Consider the following 18,496-nt stretch of genomic DNA (forward strand, 5'->3'; position numbering starts at 1 on the left):
CCCGGGACTATGACGATGCCCTGCCACTACTACACCCCACCCTCTACCTACCCTTGGCACAGTGAGGGCACTTCTTGACTTTGGTTCTTTTCGATCCAAATTTTTTCCAGATCTTCTATGTCAGCACACGCGCTATGTCGCCGCAAAACCCTCAAACCAAGATACGAACTCAGAGACCGGCGCAGTCATACCGGTTATCCTCGGGGCACAAGGGTTGTTCTGCCATATTCGAACAGGAATCCTAGCACATACTGATCTTGGCTTCTTAGGAGTGGCTTGTTGTTACCGTTATCCATGTCATTAGCTAGGAACCCTCTCATCTCGCTCAGCGAGAACATCAGAATGAACCTTCCACCTTACTCCTCATCATCTTCCGCCGTAGGCGTTTTACACTTGTTTTTTCCTCGGCATTTTGTGGAAGATGGGGATATTGAGGGCAGAAGTATCAGAATTAATTTTGATCCATTTCTGCAGTTGCTGTCCGTCGAAATGCAGAATGTCGTTTGGTGTTTTTTTAAGGCAGAGGAATTGACGGCTAGGATTTCAAGGGAGCCCAGGTTCGCGATATCAAAATCCTTTGCGCCTAAATCATAACTAATGAGAGGTATATAGGTATATACTGTTAAGACGGTGTTCCGAGCCCTTTGACTCCGTTGCCCAATGGGGACTAGTGTCTCGCAAAGAGGCCCCCTAGATAGGGATCCTCAATCCTTTCTGTTGCCCTTTCTCATTTTCTTTTCGCGACGAATGATGATTTTACGCCTCTGCCTTTATGATATGACGATCCTGGGATCTGGAGTTTGTTTCTGCTTTCGTGACATGATCTGATGATGTATTTAACGACGCAGAAGTCGTTCTTGGAAAACCCCCATGTGTTGCACGCAGCCATGGAACGGCGGATCTGCCCTAGGTATTGGCCGTATAGCCAGCCATAGTAGCCGGTGGCCTTCATCCATCGGAGGACCGCATCGAATTGAACTTCTTCAACCTTCCCTACATCTTTAGCTAGCATTCTGATACATTAAGATGGCCGGTCATGTCCATATGATTCTATCTCATCGAGTGCTGTGGCGGACGGAGGGGAAAAACCATGTTCTGCAGTTGCTCGTTGGGTCTTATGGATCTTTTCGGAAAATGAAGATTGACATGGGAGATATGAGTCTTCGCACTGCCTCATGGATCCCGATCATGAACAATTATCCTGTATTCGAGCCTATTGTAGTAGCGCCTGAGGTCTCAGGCAACCTCGTTGGCCAAAGACTCCCACAAATCCATTCACTTCCTTCTTGTTTTACCTTGAGTTCAGTGAATGGTCCCCCCTGTTTTCTTCCAACTTCCTGCATCTTTCCCGTCTACCTCCCATCATCCCCCCCCCTAACCCTTTCCCATCACTCTGGTTTCCATATCCCCCTTCCCTATCTTCTTCTTTCTCACCCGACACCGGTCATCGTCATCAAGAAAAAATGGCGCCCAGTCAGCCTCTCCTACAACTCATATATAATCACATCGCTTTCCCCCCGCAGCTCCCAGGAGCGCAGGATCCACGCGGGGAAAATGTGAATGGTGACTTGACACGTCGGCTGCTTGATGCGGTCAAAGTGCTCAGTGACAGCAGCGAGATAGAAAGGTTGCCTACGTGGAGAGTCATTCAGAAGTCATTAGAGACCTGCATCTTAGTGAACGAAAATGGCTACATCAACAAGGCACGCCTGTCCAGGGCCTTCAAGGACCTGAAGCCTGACCATGCCATAATATTGCACATTGTGGAGCAGAATTCCTGCGTAATGATACGGCAGTCTGAGTGAGTTGATCATCCCTCGCATTTGAATCATGAGCTAACTTGGGAGTACTTAGAGCCAATGAAGATTCTGTGATCTTCGAGGCTTTCGAAACATCCCCGTCGGCAGAACAGACCCTTGCGGCTCGTGGAGCACTACAGTGGGATTTTCCAGGCGCAGCAGCCTCTCTGCCTCTGGATGAGTTTCGAGACTCCAATTTGCAAGATAATATAGCTTCATTCCTTGAGAAAGCCAGCGTTGAGCTGCTCGATGAATTCACACCGAAGACTAGAAAGGCTGGGGTTGAGGTCTGTGAGACAAGGGACACCGTCGACCCCGCGATAATCACCCAGTTCTTCTTTACACTCCTGGAAACCAAGGGTAGTCGCGCAAACCCCCTACTGCTACGCAAACGAATCAAGGATGATGTTATCTGGGATGACTCCGAGCTACCCTGGCGCCGGAGCCCTTACTGGCTTCTTCTTCGCGTCTGCATCCAGCGATTACTCTACTTCCATCTTGGTGAAACTGTGGGACGTTTGTTGTACAAATTCCTCATATGCACAGTGATTGCACGGTTGCTAGACGATGTATCAGACAGGTTAGACCCCGAGCAAGGCGACTTTCTTAAAAAGAAGCTGTGTCGCCGTCTGGCAAAATTAGCCACCGATCAGGAGAACTCGGCAGTGCGAGATGAATATCAGCACATGATCGAAGTATTGGGGCCAATCTACCACAGGTCTATCCTAGGAATGACCAGGGCTACGGAAGCAAAATGGAGTGCTTTCAAATCTCGGTCTATCCGAAAGGTGCCACGTTTGCCACGATGGGCTGGGAACAGTGACCTTCGATTGTCTCTACCGAACAGCGGTCCCTATCTTCAGGGCGTCATCAACGAAACTCAGTCAAGCAGGTCCGAGCAACGCACAATTGACAGGAGTGTGCTCGATCAGGCCAAGGGCACGCAGCAATTTCGTGATTTGACCTCGGATTATTGCCTGCTCGCTCAGACCGAACTCGAGATAGAAACCAGAACGCATAACCTGCCTGTTGGTCGCACCAGCGCCGCAGGCCTGTGCCTGAAATATGCGCATGAAATCGATGAATACTTGAGCCTAGTTGGGGATGCATATGCCTCAAACCCCGAACAAATAAGCATTTTCATTCTCACTTTGTTCGAACTATGGGTTGACATGGACATGTCAGCTACAGTTGCCTACCCGGTTCTAAAAGATTTCCATCCGGTGTTTGATCCCAAACTGCTCGATGTCATCTTACTTTCGCGGCTCACAGACCTGGAAAGACTCCAACGTATTCAGTCTTATCTCCACGATCGCTGTAGCCAGGCAACGGCCGGTGACACGACCATCTTTTCAGACCCAGCTCCGGGCTGCTTTGCAGATAAATTTTCTCATCAGGAAAATTCGTCCATTCTAGATCTGCTGCTCTTGACGATTGAAGCTGCCTGTCTAGTCTCCAGAAAGAACAAGGAAAGTGAGCTAGAACAGGTCAATGCTCAGTTCCACGATCTTACCGAGAAAAGAGCAACGAGCATCTGCACAGAAAAGCAGAGCGAGGATGGAAGCCACGACATCAAGGGATGCAACTACTGCTATTACCTGAGAAGACGTAAACGTTTGAAGATCCAAGTCCATGAGGACTTTCTTCCACCTGCACATAAAGTGGCTGAAAGGAGGGCAGTTGCATTTGAACTGGAAATGCCGAGGGCAATTGCTGCATACCGCAACACCACATGGGAGATTTTAAACACTCTCTGCCCACAGGCAGAACAACCGCCTACCCAAAGCCCCGAATGTCTCCTGGGAGATTATTCGCAACTTCAGAGATACAACAAGTACAAAGATGTCAAAGGGCTCTCTCTGGCCTCCCATACGAAGTCATATCTGGGGACTCATTACAATTGGAAAAGGCTCCCAGCTGACACTGGAATGGTCCTGATGCCCTTGGGGTTAAGGTTCTCTTATTTTGACTCAAAACGTAACGTGTGGGTTCGAGAATTTCCTGCACCCTTGACATTGGCCCATCATTTCAAAATTGCAGTGCCCCCAAATAGCCCGTTTGCGAACCTCTACTCCTCCAGCGAGTTCACAGCGGACGGACCAGGTCCGTCTTCGTACGAAGCAGTTGCAAGCCTCAGCGAGTGTCCTTCGGATCTAACTGTCCATGAATTTATCGCTCATCAAAATCTCAGAGCGGGCAAGTGCAGACGCTGGCTGGTGATTCTCGCTGAACTGGGCTCTTCAAATGTCAACTTCAGTGTCCAAGGTACAGCTGACCTCTTTCATCAGCTAGTCCTTCAAACTGGTCCTAAATCAGACAATCATGGCGAAGCCTTGCGAACTGTTCATGCCTTCTTCAATGATTTGGCTTTTTGTCGGAGACTTATTGAAAATATTCACCAACACATTGAAAGTATTTCCGCAAATTGGCGTGAAACGACATACATGGAGTCAATGCTGACGATGGCCATCCAGCTTTATGCTCTCGGCCCTCGTGAATTGGCTGAGGGTCTCTTGTTGCGGATTCGGCGCGTGACACTGTCGTGGGTTATTGTATTACGCAAGGAGACACGAAATGCTCGGGAGATAGATATGACGGAAAGATTCGCCCGCTTTTGTTTCCTATCTGCGCTTCTTTGCCGGAGGACATTTTATCCACATGCCTACAATGATGTTAGTATGAATGCGGCGAGTTTCATGTGCTTTGTTGAAGCTACAATCGCTATGCAGGAAAGCCTGGTGGTTGACCTCAGAAAATTCTCAACAGCAACAAAAAACCTGCTCATTCGTGACATCAAGATGGTCGCCAGAATGAAATCAACTCTCATGCTGTCAGTGTCAACCTATCCCACGAGCCTACAGGCAGCCTTGGATGCGGCATGGCCAGAAGCAGACAATCGCCCGCGCAAGTATAACGGCTGGGAGATATTCCATGACGATTACAAAGGATGGGTCACTTCAACCGTACAGGGTACCTCGAGCACCGAACCCCAGGAGTTTTGCTATCATTTGCTTGAGGGTCATTTTCTTATTAACGGCCAAATCATTGGTAAACTGCCACCTGACATCAGTGACTCGGAGATTCTCAAGGATCTTTTTGGGAACCAACGGCTCTTTGCCATGCCATCAAACCTCTCTGGGATGAGCTATACGCTAGCTTTAAGCATCAAAAATCACCAGATCCATATTGGGTATCGAAGACAGGCCTTGATAGTGCGAGCAATCCATAATGCACAAGAAGGCCTAGAAGTCCTAGAATTGATACCCCGACAAATTTTCATCAATGGGCAAGATCGTGATCTACCAGCATCGGTAATCTGTGATTGCGTCCACTGGCTTAATTCAAGATTGAGGACACTTGAAATCAGACGTAAGCCAGGAATCTGGTACAGCAGACCTGGCAACTGGACTATCGACCTCAAGTCTCGAATAGCATCTCGGAGAACGGTCTCTCTTGTTGATCCACACAGCCAGATATTTCAACGGATAGTGGAGATGTTTAGCGGCTTTGAGGAGCCTCAAAATTTGACTGTGTTTCAGCCCAGTGATAAGACACTTTCTATCGAGATCAAGCGCATGGACCTGAGCTTTTATGTCAACAGCAGGCAGCTTTTGCACTGCAAGCAGCTTCGTGCTGAGATAGATACGAACCAGGACGTTGGCACCTGGTTTGGCTTGGAAAGCATGCTGGTACTCCGCAACCCCTCGCAGCGCATGATCATCACCCCCATGGGCCCAATCAAGTATCGACGACAAGGAATGCATGTCGCCATTCGACTAGACAACGATGGGAGGTATGCCAGATACATTGTTGACAAAGATCTCGGACGACTGCATTGTCCCCCAGTGCCACAGCTCATGGAAATCAAAGCGCGGCTGCACGCGTTTACTTCCTCGTTTGTACCAGATCCTCTCACAGGCCGAACAGGTACCGAAGAAGCACTCTTATGTCTTCAATCAGGGTGTCTTCAACCTTGGTCCCCTATACCGTTTCTGTACGAGCGGCTGGAGATTATATCGAGTCTCACACCCCGACGCGAATACTATCCCAAAGACAAAAGGTCTCAGCAGACCGTCTCCTGGGATCCTAATTTGACAGTTACCATGCAACACGATGCCTTTGAAGCCCTAGTCAAAGCGATCGTGAGGAAATCGGAGAGATTGTCATTATTCAGCAAGGAAAGTGAGAGTGTTGCCGAAGACAATGAGCGCCCAGGCAATGATTTGACTGCAGCCCACCTGCGTAAGCGAGCTCAGTGGCGACGGTCTATATACGAGCGTCCGGACACCATGATCACGCAGTCAGTCTCCGCACTGGACTTCCCATATATTTCTCGAGACCATTCATCACTCTCTCAACGAGTTTCCAATGTTCGCGAGGTTGCGGAATTATTGACACAGTGCCCTTTGTCCATGAATACCACGCCAGATCTAACGGGTGCTTTACAAGGCCGCTCGATGATTGGGGGCTATGCAAATAGATTTACACCGCACGTCTTGCAGGAATGCATTACTACTGACCTCGCTGTGGAATGGGGCGGATTGGTCAACATGTGCAAAGACTGCCCCCCTGACAAATCCTGCGACCTGATGTTCCATCTGGGCGTTGTAGCATTCAGGAATCATATTGACATGACAATGATCCGGACATTGGTAGCGTTTTTCCTCTTTGATGATCTCAAAAACCTGGAATATCCGCAATGCACGTCATTTGAAAAATTCGAGATCAACGCAAAGCCCACGACTCGCGTCCTGTTGAGTCTCACTAAGCACTTCTGCACTCGGTTCGAAGATGTATGGGAAGCGAGGAATAATGGGAAACATCGTGATAAGCGCCGCCGCGAAGTTGCTGGGGAGGACCACGAAGTGAAGTGCGCCATGGAACATGAGAGATTTGTTGCTTTTCTCACTGCCCAGTGGCCTTGCAACAGGCCAAGCTCTGCCGGATTTGAGACGACGTACCTGGATGTTGAAAAGTCGATCGAGGCAGTTGCTCCCGATTGGTTGCGCCTACACAACAATAAACTGTTCGCGGATCATTTGAAAGACGTTCAAGCCATACTTACCCGGCTGTCTTTTTTCGATTACCATGTGCCTATTGGGATACCTCCCTGTTATCGGAGTGAAGTGTTCGGACCAAAGCATCGTCCTTACAACATCCCCTCCCTTGGGAAGCAGATTCTACAAAGACCTGTCTCAAAGTCAAGATCGTTGGAAAGCACCAGTCATCGCATCAAATCCCTATCTAGGAAATGGTGGGCTACGTTTTGTCAGCCATCAAACGTCGAGCTTTACCAAGAGGATATACCAGAAACGGGTGAATTGGAGAGCATTATAGGCAGCTTCATGCAATCGGACTGTCCTGTACGATCTACCTATGCTCGGGATTTGGAGAAAAGTATCGCTGCACTCAATTCGCCAGACAGATATCGAGAACAGAAGATGAGAATAAGGTCAAATACGGATCTTTTCAAGACAAGGCTTCCAAATCTCAAAAACGAAATCTTCTCGGCTCGTGGAATAATTTCTCAAATGCACGCAAAGATATCCAGTGTACTCTCATGCGAATATCCGGGAGCATCGTGGTTACAAGAAGGCAATCTTTGGCCATGCGTATCACTGATGGCTCTTCTTGAGCACATTCGCTCAACATCCCACTGTGTGATCGAACCTAATGTGAGAGCGGCCCTCATTTCCTATGGATTGGCAATCACGAAGCTACAGCAGCTCCTTCGGATGGAAGAGGCATTGATGAAAAAGGACTGGGCGAAATTGTGGCAAGAATATACCAATACCGGTCATACAAACTGGCATCCTTCTCAAACCCCCGACTGGCTTTTGCTAGAGCTCGATTCAAATATCCAAATACGTGAGGATCAAGTCATTGTTGCCAGAGAGATGGTGTCCCCAAGCTCGCAGTCCAATTCTGTCTTACAAATGAACATGGGACAGGGGAAAACATCTGTTATCATGCCAATGGTTGCATGCTTACTTGCTGATGGAAAGAGACTAATCAGGCTCATTGTTCCAAAGTCGCTCCTATCGCAAACTGCACAGATCTTGCAATCTCGTTTGGGGGGTCTTCTAGGCCGAGAAATCACCCATGTCTCATTTTCCAGGCAGACACCGACAACATCAACTCACATGCGAGAGTACGAAAAGCTTCATTACGAGATGCTAAGTCGGGCGGGTATCATTTTGGCTGTACCTGAGCACATCCTATCATTCAAGCTCAGTGGGCTGCAAAGACTTTCCGACATGAACACCGACGAGGCTGCCGAGATGGTTGCAATCCAATCTTGGATGGCCAAGTCATGCCGCGATATTTTGGATGAATGTGACGTTACCCTTGCCGTGAACACGCAGTTGATCTATCCGAGTGGCTCCCAGCTCAATGTTGACGGCCACCCAAGTCGGTGGGAAGTCACCATCACGGTGCTCAGTCTTGTTTCACATCACATCCCCCACCTCGCTCGGGAGTATCCACACAGCATGGATATCCTGCAAAGAACTGCGGCACAGTTTCCTGTGGCGTATTTTCTCAGAAATGATGTCGAGAATGCGCTCATTCAACGAATCGTCGATGACGTGTGCCGTTCCCGGACTTGGATCCTGCCTATGCGGAACTGCACGGTCGAAGAACATCATGCGATCAGGACTTTTATCTCTGAAGAGAAGACCAGCCCCGAGGTTCTGGAATGCATTTCTGGACTTTTCCATAATAACCCAAGCGCCCAGAAGAATGTTTACTTGCTCCGTGGGTTACTTGTGCATGGAATTTTGCTACTGTGTCTGAAAAAGCGCTGGAATGTACAGTATGGGCTCCATCCAGGCCGTGATCCTATGGCTGTCCCATTCCATGCGAAAGGTGTCCCATCGGAACAGGCCGAATGGGGTCATCCAGATGTCGCAATCATTTTTACTTGCCTGTCCTTCTACCACCAAGGACTTGACGAAAAGCAATTCCAGCAAAGCCTGCGGGCGGTTTTACGATCCGATGATCCATCTCTGGAGTACGACAAATGGACACACGCATCCGCAACGTTACCAGAGAGACTCAAACACTGGAACATCATCAACTTCGATGATAGTGCTCAATTTCAGGAAATCTGGCGGCATTTGCGATTTACGGTTGTTGCCATTAACCATTTTCTGAACAACTTCGTCTTCCCGATCCATGCAAGACAATTCGCAATCAAGCTGCAGGCTTCTGGGTGGGATGTTCCTCTATTTAATAACTCTATTGTCGCCTCGCTCGAGAAATGTGCCAGTCGTCCGGGACTCACCACGGGGTTCAGTGGCACCAATGACAACCGCAGGCTCCTTCCTCTCACAATCCAGCAACATGACCTCGATGGCCTCTCACATACGAATGCCGAGGTGTTGACGTATCTACTCCAGAAACGCAACAGACATTACGAAGTGGCTACAGGTTTCGATGGGAAAAGGCTTTCCGAGGTAGATCTTTTGGGGCACCTACAAAAAAGAAAAATCCGTGTTCTCATCGATGCGGGCGCCTACATTCTAGAGATGAAAAATCGCGCACTCGCCAAGGCCTGGCTGGAGAAAGACACGAAAGCTCAGGCTGCCGTGTATTTTGGGGTGGACAATAAAGCCTGGGTGGAGTTTAGGGAAGGGAAAACGATCCCACTCCTCGCAACGCCGTTCGCCGATAACTTGAACGATTGCCTTGTCTATCTTGATGAGGCTCACACACGGGGGACCGATCTGAAATTACCTGCCGATGCCAGAGGAGCTCTCACTCTTGGCTTAAAGCAGACGAAAGATAAGACTGTGCAAGGTATGTTTGCCGCCCATGTATATACTTTTCAGTGTCTCTAACCGTCCTTCTCAGCTGCAATGAGGCTACGACAGTTAGGCAGCACGCAGTCAATCACATTCATCGCCCCTCCCGAAGTTCATCGCAATATTCTCGACGTTTGCAAAAAAAGGCCGATGGATTTCCTGGACTCCTCCGACGTGATCACCTGGTTACTTGATCAGACGTGCACGACGAACGCAGAACTTCAGCACTTGTACCTGGCCCAGGGCGTGGACTTCTGTCGGCGTACAGAAGCCGCAGCACGGAACAGCAGCTTCCTTACGAATACTACGGCTAGACAAGCATATTTGAAAGTCCTGCGCCAGCCAGAACAACAGACTCTAGCACAGCTCTACAAGCCAAAAGGTACTAGACAGATCGCTAGTCAGTCTTCATCAGACAAGAAGGGCCTCGTCTTGAGTGGAAAAGTCGCCACCTTCATCCAAGAGTTGCGGAGCAGAAAGGAAGAGTCCAACAGTTCTTTCGGTCATGTCACCAGCACAGCGCTGGAAGAGGTCGAGCAGGAACGTGAAGTTGCTTTTGAGATCGAGGAAGAACGAGAGATTCAAAGACCCCCGCGTATGGGAGCGCTCGAATTCCCCGGACTCAGTGAATCAATCCGTAAATTCATATTAACCGGTCTGATCGATCACGAAGGGATTATTAAGGCGTGGAATGTCATACAAGCCACTCAGTTAGCGGAAAAGCACGAGATTGAAGCTGACTCACTTTTACCTCATCTTTACGTTTCCGTGGAGTTCACCAGAACCATCAAATTGAGAACTGGCAGAAAGAACGACAGCTTTATGGTATTCTTCCCTGTTTTGATTTAAGACCTCCGTTATATCGCATTGTGTTGAACTAACTATACCCCTTCAATAGCGCGGCGTGAATTGGCTTCTGGTTCACATTGACACAGCAACTGCAGTTGTGGTCATTCCGGAGGAGGCAGAAGACATAATTCCTATTTTACGAGGAATGGAAGCGTCTTCCGTACATCTGATACTCTATGCAGCCCCGTACACCAAAAGAATGCTCCAGTTTGATCGGTTGGATTACTATGCCATTCCAAATCTTCCGACCAACTGGACACCTCCACCCTGGCTTCCGCTCGAGCTCGGCCTCCTCGCCGGGAGGCTCTACTTTGACTTTGCGAGCTATGAGACCATTCTGGATGGACTTCATCTGACTAAGGAAAGGTTGTTGGGTCCCAACGAGGAAACAGCTCACGCCATTCAAGCACGCACAAAACGTCATCTTAGTTTCCTACACGAGTGGCTGGCTCTCCGTCGCCAGGGGCAAGACGTCTCACACACGCCCATGGGGTACGTTGTTCAAGAGTGGCCGCTTCGCAGCGACCATCCGTTCTTTCAAACCAGGAGAACGACGACGCAGATCATGGCTGATGCCAGAGATCGACCAACCAGTCCTACCGGAAAAAGCGTCGAGAGTGACGAGGATGAGTTCTATGACAGTGGTGATGAAAGGATGGACATGTTTGACGATTCGTACGACGAAACCGAGGGAAGTGATGCAGTTGTTGTTTCGTGAAGGGACAAATTTGTTGTGTGTAGAGTAGATTCCGGTTCGGCTGAAAGCCCTTGCAAATACAGTTGATTTGCTGTGTGCGCTCTTTTCATAAATTTATCGGAGAATATCTTTTTGTTTCAGTGATTCCATCCTCAGACGGAGTGGTTTGCTGAAGATGATCGTCTGGGTGCTATGGAGGAGCTATCTTGAGACTATTGGCAGTTAGTGGACTGACCCAGTTCCAGTTCCAGTGAAAATCCCATGTCATGCACGCTTCAAGCGGGCATAAACCCTCGGTCAAAGCTCCCTAATCCGGTATAGATAGGCGACAGAGAAGTGAAGAAACTCCATTAAAGATTGGAAACCGGAAACTAACGAAAAAATGCCTCGGATTAGGGCAGCGCAGGTCGTAGGGCCACGAACCCCGATAATCGGACAAGTGCCGACCGTGGGACAGCTAGACGAGGAAACCATCAAAACAATCAACAATGCCACTCTCATCTTATCAGATCCGAGCCGGGCGGAATTAAGCTTCGGGCCTAGACGCGCGCACGGGTTTCATTGGGAGAGAGACGTGTGTCACACAGATTAGATCGGCACGAGGACGGCGAACGCTGACTGGATACAATCCTGGAAGCTGGACATGGATGTTCGTTGCGTCGACTGCCCGCCTTAATTTCCTTTCCTTGCATTCACTGGCCATCTCCGTGCCGTATCCGTCCCCTCCCTCTCATTGCTTTTTTTCTCTCTTCCCCTCTGGGTTTTCTCGTTTCTTTTTTCTTGTTCGGTCGTCTGTCCTTCTCGTATTTCGTTAATTGTGTGATACTGAACATTGGAAAATTGTTGTTTGGAAGTTATTCTTACTATCTTTACTTGACTGGGACTGCCTACAGAACCGATCAGCCCTCATGGGTGTCTCCGATTTAATCCGCGGCCGCAACAATACGCAGCTAGCGCAGAGCGTCGCGGGGTCCAAATTCCACAGTCTCGATTATGAGGTCCGAGTTTCGTCGCCCAACAATGGCGGCAGCCAGAATAGCATGGTGACTCTAAATAATCGCCACGAATCGCAGACCGAGAACCACCACAAGGAAGTTACCCAAGGTGCACGTTTGGGCATCCAAAAAGCCGAGGCGGCGGCGCTGGCGTGGAGTAAGAAAACAGCCTACGGCACTTATGCATTGTGAGTTATATTTTTGTTTGTTGTGCGCTTGGCTTGGTTGATCTGATAAATTCAATGCTCGCAGAATCTGGCTCAGTTTCTTCCTTCTCGCTCTGCAATCCTCCATCAGCACCAACGTCATCCACAATGCCTACGCATCTTTCGAAGCCGCGCCCGACATCAGTACTGCAAATATTCTAGCCAGCGTCATCAGTGGCGTGATGAAGCTGCCGGTCGCGAAGCTGTTGAACATCTGGGGTCGCAGCGAAGGATTTTTGGTCTTCATCGGTGTCTATCTCCTTGGACTGATCATCCTGGCATCTTGCAACAACCCCAGTGCTTACGCAGCGGGATACGTGATCTACTGGGTGGGATACGATGCCATCTTCTTGATCTTGGATGTCTTCATGGCGGATACGTCCAGTTTGCGCAACAGGGCCTTTGCGTTCGGGTTTGCGAGTACCCCGTTCATCTGCACGGCTTTTACCGGTCCGATCGCAGCACAGTCGTTCATCAACACTACCTCGTGGCGCTGGGCGTATGGCACCTTTGCGATCATAACGCCATTTGTCTTTCTTCCGTTGGCGGGCACGTTCAAGTTCTATCAACGCAAGGCCCAGAGGATGCATATTTACAGACGGGAGCCGACCGGTAGAACGACGGTGCAGTCGATAGTGCATTATATCAAGGAGTTTGACGGTAAGTCATTCCCGAGAGATTGCGACCACAGGCTGACTCTATCCCAGTAATCGGTGCTTTACTACTCATGGCCGCCTTTGTTCTCCTGCTCCTCCCATTCAGTCTCACCACAAACGGCAACACCGAATACAAAAGTGCCACCTTTATCAGCATGATCGTCATCGGCGTCTGCCTCTTCTTCGTCTTCGCCGCCTGGGAACGATTCTTCGCCCCCTACCAATTCATCTACTACCCCTTGCTCAAAGACCGCACGATCCTCGGCGCCTGTTCGCTCGCCGCCGTTCTCTTCTTCAGCTTCTACGCCTGGGAACTCTACTTCTACAACTTCTGCATGGTCGTCTTCGGCCTCAGCATCAGCATGGCCGGTTACATCGGACAGATCTACAACGTGGGGTCGTGCTTCTGGTCCGCCGTCTTCGGCATCCTGGTCTACGTCACTAAACAGTTCAAATACTCTTGCCTGGGCTTCGGTCTCCCTCTCATCCTCCTCGGCGCAGGGCTCATGATCCACTTCCGCGCGGCAGACAGCAACATCGGATACATCGTTATGTGTCAGATCTTCATCGCCTTCGGCGGCGGAACGCTCGTCATCGGTCAGGACATGGCGGTCATGGCGGCGTCGAATCGCGAAGGTGTGCCCATGATGTTATCGCTGATCGGTCTGTCAAGTAGTCTAGGCGGTGCGGTCGGGTCGGCCGTCTCCGCGGCCATCTATACGAATATCTTCCCCTCGGTGCTGCGCGATGCGTTGCCCGCGCAGAACAAGGGCGAGTACCTGGCGATCTACAATGGTGGATATGTCAAACAAGTCGAGTATCCTGTGGGATCGGACGTTCGCAATGCCATTATCGAGGCGTACAGCGCGTACATGAAATACGGATGTATCGCTGCGGTCGCAATCATGGCACTGGGTATCCCGGCCATCGCCGTATGGAGGAATTATCGGGTGGATAAGGAGCAGAACAAGGGGGAGATGATGTGAGTGGAGTCAATTGTCTTAGAACAAGGGCAATGACCAGGAACAAAGGAAAAGCGAAAACGAAGAAAATACTCTTGATACCCTAACTCTGGCGTCTGGGTTTGGATTACGATATGGATGCGATGTTGAACGACGCTGGATACGTCACTTATGACAATATTTTAATTTCCATAGAGACAATTGTCACGGATAGATAATTCCCCGGCGTGCATGTCCCTCGGTAGACAGTGGTCTAGACCACGAAGAGTAAAAAATGGAGACAAGGGACGAAAGGCTCGCGCGAGCAGGAAATTTCACGCTGCAACGATGGGCCCACCAAACTTCCGATGAACAGCCAGCCAGCCTCAGGTATCCAGATCCGACGGAGTACATTTTTCTGTTTCCACTTTCCATCCTCATCCTTCACCACTCCGTAGTCCGTACCCAGTACCCACGAAGCAGAGTCTCCTCACCTCGTGGCAGCCACGCCCGAGCAAAACAATTGACGCGTCCGAAACCCAGCCCTAAACCTGGTACGGCAAGTGTCCGTCCGACCTGAGGACGAAAGAAATGAGAGTCAACGGAAGGATCCACCAGCGCGGCAGTGAATGGCCCAAACGATGAGACTAGCGCACCAACAATCACCTCGCTAGTGCCGGTGGAGAGTCGGACTGGCTTGGAGTCGATAGGGATCGGTCGTGTGATAAGATTGATTAATTGATAATATGCGAAGTTCGGAAAAGACAGGTGGGGAGCGCGAGGTTTTGGTGACGGTGACTTTGTTGATCCTATCCTAGCCTTGTGAGTTGTGACTGAGCTCGTTATGTCTCAGCCCTGACGGACGAGCTGTTAGATTTCGAGTACTGAGCTGGAGGAATTGATGATGAAATTGCCTGCTTGGCTGCTTGATTGTTTCCTGCGCGATCGACGATGGAGGATTCGTCCACGTGTTCTACTGCCTCCGGGCGACGTCCTTTTCGATACTCGTCCAGCTCGGGCTCGATCGACCTACCGTGGTTTTTGCATCTCGATCACGAAGATGAAGTGGTCTTCGGTTTTGCAGACAACCAGCAGACGGTCAAATCCGGCACCTTGACCGGTCTGGTCGAGCAATTGACGCGTCACGACCGATTGGATTCCTCGTTCAATGAGACGTTTCTCACGACCTTCAATACATTTACGACGGCCCCAGAGCTATTTGATATGCTCGTTCAACGGTTCTACGTTAAACCACCCGAGGAGCTGGATGAGACAGAACTGCAGCAATGGATGGAGCATAAACAGCACGCTATTCGCCTACGAGTCGTCAATGTCCTACGCAACTGGCTCGAGCGGTTCTGGGTGGAACCCGATAATGAAGACACGAAAAAGTTCCTACGAGATGCGCTCGTCTTGATGAAGAGCTCCCCGGAAATGATGGCCACGCCGACATCGTCGCATCTCCTCACCGTCATCGAGCAGCGCTTACAAGGCCAGCAATCCCTCCGGCGATTCATCCGCACTCCCACATCCTCTGCGCCACCTCCCATGGTCCCCAAGAACATGAAGAAGTTAAAGTTACTGGATGTCGACCCGGTCGAGTGTGCGCGCCAACTCACCATCCTTGAATCCAGTTTCCACCGCCGCATCAAGCTCTCTGACTGCCTGAACAAAGGTTGGCAGAAACGAGGCCCTGATAGTTCGGACCCCTCAACGGCAGTGAACGCCATGATCTTGCATTCCAATCAGCTAGCAAACTGGGTCGCCGAGACCATCCTTTCGCAGAGTAACATGAAGAAGCGCGTGGCGATGATGAAATACTTTATCAACGTGGCTGAGGTATCTTTCCCTTCCCTTGATTTCCTGCACTTCATACGAACCTGCAGTTTGGTCCTCATCTAACCGTCACCCAGGGATGCCGTGCTTTTAACAACTTCGCCACCTTAATGTCCATCATCTCCGGCCTGGGCTTGACGCCCGTCTACCGCCTCCGATTCACCTGGAGCCAAGTCAGTCGACGAACACTCGCCAGTCTCGAAGATCTTCGGCAGCTCATGAGCAGCTCCAGAAACTTTGTCCAGTATCGCGAGACATTACGCGATAGCGAACCACCCTGCGTCCCTTTCCTCGGTATGCCCATCCCTCCCCTTTCCAAGCCACCAACGAAACTAACCCCAATCCTAGGAATCTACCTAACCGACCTAACCTTCCTCGAAGACGGCAACCCCAACCACACCTCCACAGGCCAAATCAACTTCACGAAACGCGCCAAAATGGCCACCATCCTCCATGACCTCCAACAGCACCAAGTCACCTCATATCCCTTCCTACCCGTCCCCGAACTCCAAGACTTCCTCACCGCTGGCATCAAGTCCGCGAAGGACGTACATGAGATGTACGATCAGAGTCTAGATCTCGAGCCGAGACAGCATGGCGAGGAGGATTTGCCTGGCGGGAGTGATGTCGGATATGTAGCGACCGGGAGTCATATGAGCTCTGTGGTTATTGCTAGTATGGTTTTGAAGTAAAAGTTCTTCTTATTCGTTTTGGGGACGGGAGATATGCGTTATGAATTATGATCTAGGGCGGGTTTCTTTGGTTTATTTGATATCATTCGGTTTATGGATTTAAGGGCAATGATGATTTCCGGACATATGGAATAGTTATTTCAATGCATAATATTTGTAGAGCAGCTACCACTAGGAAGCTAGACTCCACTATTTTTATTTCCTTTGTTATCCTTAGGATCTGGCTATAAGCCGACCGAATGACGGTCCAACAAACTACCCATGATCTTGCTATGTTATTGGATATTAATTCATTGGTCCGTAAACCATTTCTGATATCAGTACACGTTGCGTAGAGGGAACCATATCAAAGTTTGATTCTATTTATTCTACCCTTGCTACGATAGCTAATGCACCGCGTACAGCCATCATCTATATGCAGAGGATTCCGGTCAGATCTAGATATTTTAGAGTGCTTTATACGGCAGACCCTACCGCAGGATACCCAAGTAGGACCTTGACTAGATGTTGTTTACTTTTATCCCGGGGATACGCAGAGTATGTCCGACATGCCAAAGACGGCCAATGGCGGGTAGAGACGGCTAACTCAACGAAAACAAACAAGACAAACTGCTTTCTTCTCACTCCGACGCGTTTCTCCCTCCTTCATCCCTACCTGAACCTTGTGGAGTTCATCGATGAAATGCCGGATTTGCGTACATTGGATCTGCCTATGAAGCGCAAAGCCACTAATGATGTTGAAAATCCCCCAGTCCAGCCATCACGTCAGGTCGATGAGCCCCCGCATAAATCAATTCAAAGCATTCTGCGTGAGAACAGCGGAGAACGGCTCTAGGTCCAACCAATCTCCTGGACCTCGAGACAGCTGCAACCTTTAAACTGTGATTTCGCTCTCGAGAAGGTGGAGTTGAAGAGAGGTGTCCCACCGTCAAAGTCAGCTATTAGAACTCTGCGTGACCGGCAGCCGAGCATTAATCCCATCTTTGCGGTCGCCCTGCTACGGTGCCCAGCTACCTTGGAAGCAAAGAATTCAGATGTGACAGACATTCTCGGTCTCTACGATTTACAATCTCTTAGGTATCGTCGTACCTACCTCCTATGCTAAACAACTAAACCCTGACCCAATCATAGCTCGAATTACCTGCCATTCTACTATGGACACCGGAGAGTCTCTGAGATCCAAGTTGATGGCGTTTTCTCCCGTCACTCTACAAATCCGAGCCTCGCGTACATCACGTTTGAGACTATCCGATATTTTCGCGAGAAAGCGCTCGGCAAAAAGAGCAAAAATACTGTGTTGGACAATCGGCGTAAAATAAAGCTACGATCGCTTGCTCCCCAGGATCCCTAAATTGTCTCAATTATGTTGCGCTCGCCCAGGCGCAGCGGCAGCTTACAGCAGAATCACACCCAACAGCGAAGCTTCAACAGGAATGTTCTGGATCAGCCAGCTCAGTGCACGATAGTTTGTCCAGACCCCTCGCTTTGTCAAGGGCCGATACAGATGAGCCATGATTTGGGCCGATTTTTCAAGGTATGTCGTGGTATGCTGTGGAATAGCAGGATCACTTTAATTTGGTTTTTATTGAAGATCAACGTTCTCGCTACACCGGGCGTGGTGGCTGAGTTCCTCCACGTCTATTCCGCGTGCATCTCGGCGGAATTCCTCGATCGCTTGGATGCTCCATCGCAATCTTTGCCCAGTCATCCTGTTCTTGTCAAATACCACCGCATCCCTATAGTGAAAGAAAAGAAAAAGGAAGTTTCTTCAGGAGCTCCACAGCCTACTTTGTACTGGGACATGCACTTTGTGCGCTGGCGGCCAGCCCACAAATCCTGATGTCAGAAGCTGAGACGATTCTACAGGGTCACAGCGCTGGACCTTTCAGCAGCATCGCTGGATTCCTGGAGTTTCATATTACTGAACATATGCCACCCCCTCATCCTCTTCTCAGGTACAGTTGTCAGGGTCTGGAGCTCATGCCACCATCACGATACCCTCGCGCAGCCCTCTTGCGCG

At 49.8% G+C, this 18,496-nt stretch overlaps 2 protein-coding genes across 2 annotated transcripts; both read left to right on the top strand.

Moving 5' to 3' along the window:
• Positions 1–1,463: 1,463 nt before the first annotated feature.
• On the top strand, positions 1,464–11,171 carry KD926_007739 (uncharacterized protein; the record flags this gene model as incomplete). Its single annotated transcript, XM_053100619.1, has 4 exons — positions 1,464–1,801; positions 1,855–9,599; positions 9,654–10,429; positions 10,503–11,171. 4 exons carry the CDS (start codon positions 1,464–1,466, stop codon positions 11,169–11,171), a joined length of 9,528 nt encoding a protein of 3,175 aa, XP_052955776.1.
• An 887-nt stretch (positions 11,172–12,058) lies between these two features.
• On the top strand, positions 12,059–18,316 carry KD926_007740 (guanine-nucleotide dissociation stimulator CDC25; the record flags this gene model as incomplete). Its single annotated transcript, XM_053100620.1, has 12 exons — positions 12,059–12,333; positions 12,398–13,011; positions 13,059–13,989; positions 14,962–15,787; positions 15,862–16,078; positions 16,133–16,459; positions 16,881–16,964; positions 17,013–17,245; positions 17,312–17,553; positions 17,608–17,712; positions 17,857–18,010; positions 18,068–18,316. 12 exons carry the CDS (start codon positions 12,059–12,061, stop codon positions 18,314–18,316), a joined length of 4,257 nt encoding a protein of 1,418 aa, XP_052955777.1.
• Between the last annotated feature and the right edge of the window lie 180 nt (positions 18,317–18,496).

The sequence above is a fragment of the Aspergillus affinis genome (assembly GCF_023601865.1).
Source record: "Aspergillus affinis strain CMG 70 chromosome Unknown NODE_47_length_219368_cov_88_841667, whole genome shotgun sequence".
NCBI lineage: Eukaryota > Fungi > Ascomycota > Eurotiomycetes > Eurotiales > Aspergillaceae > Aspergillus > Aspergillus affinis.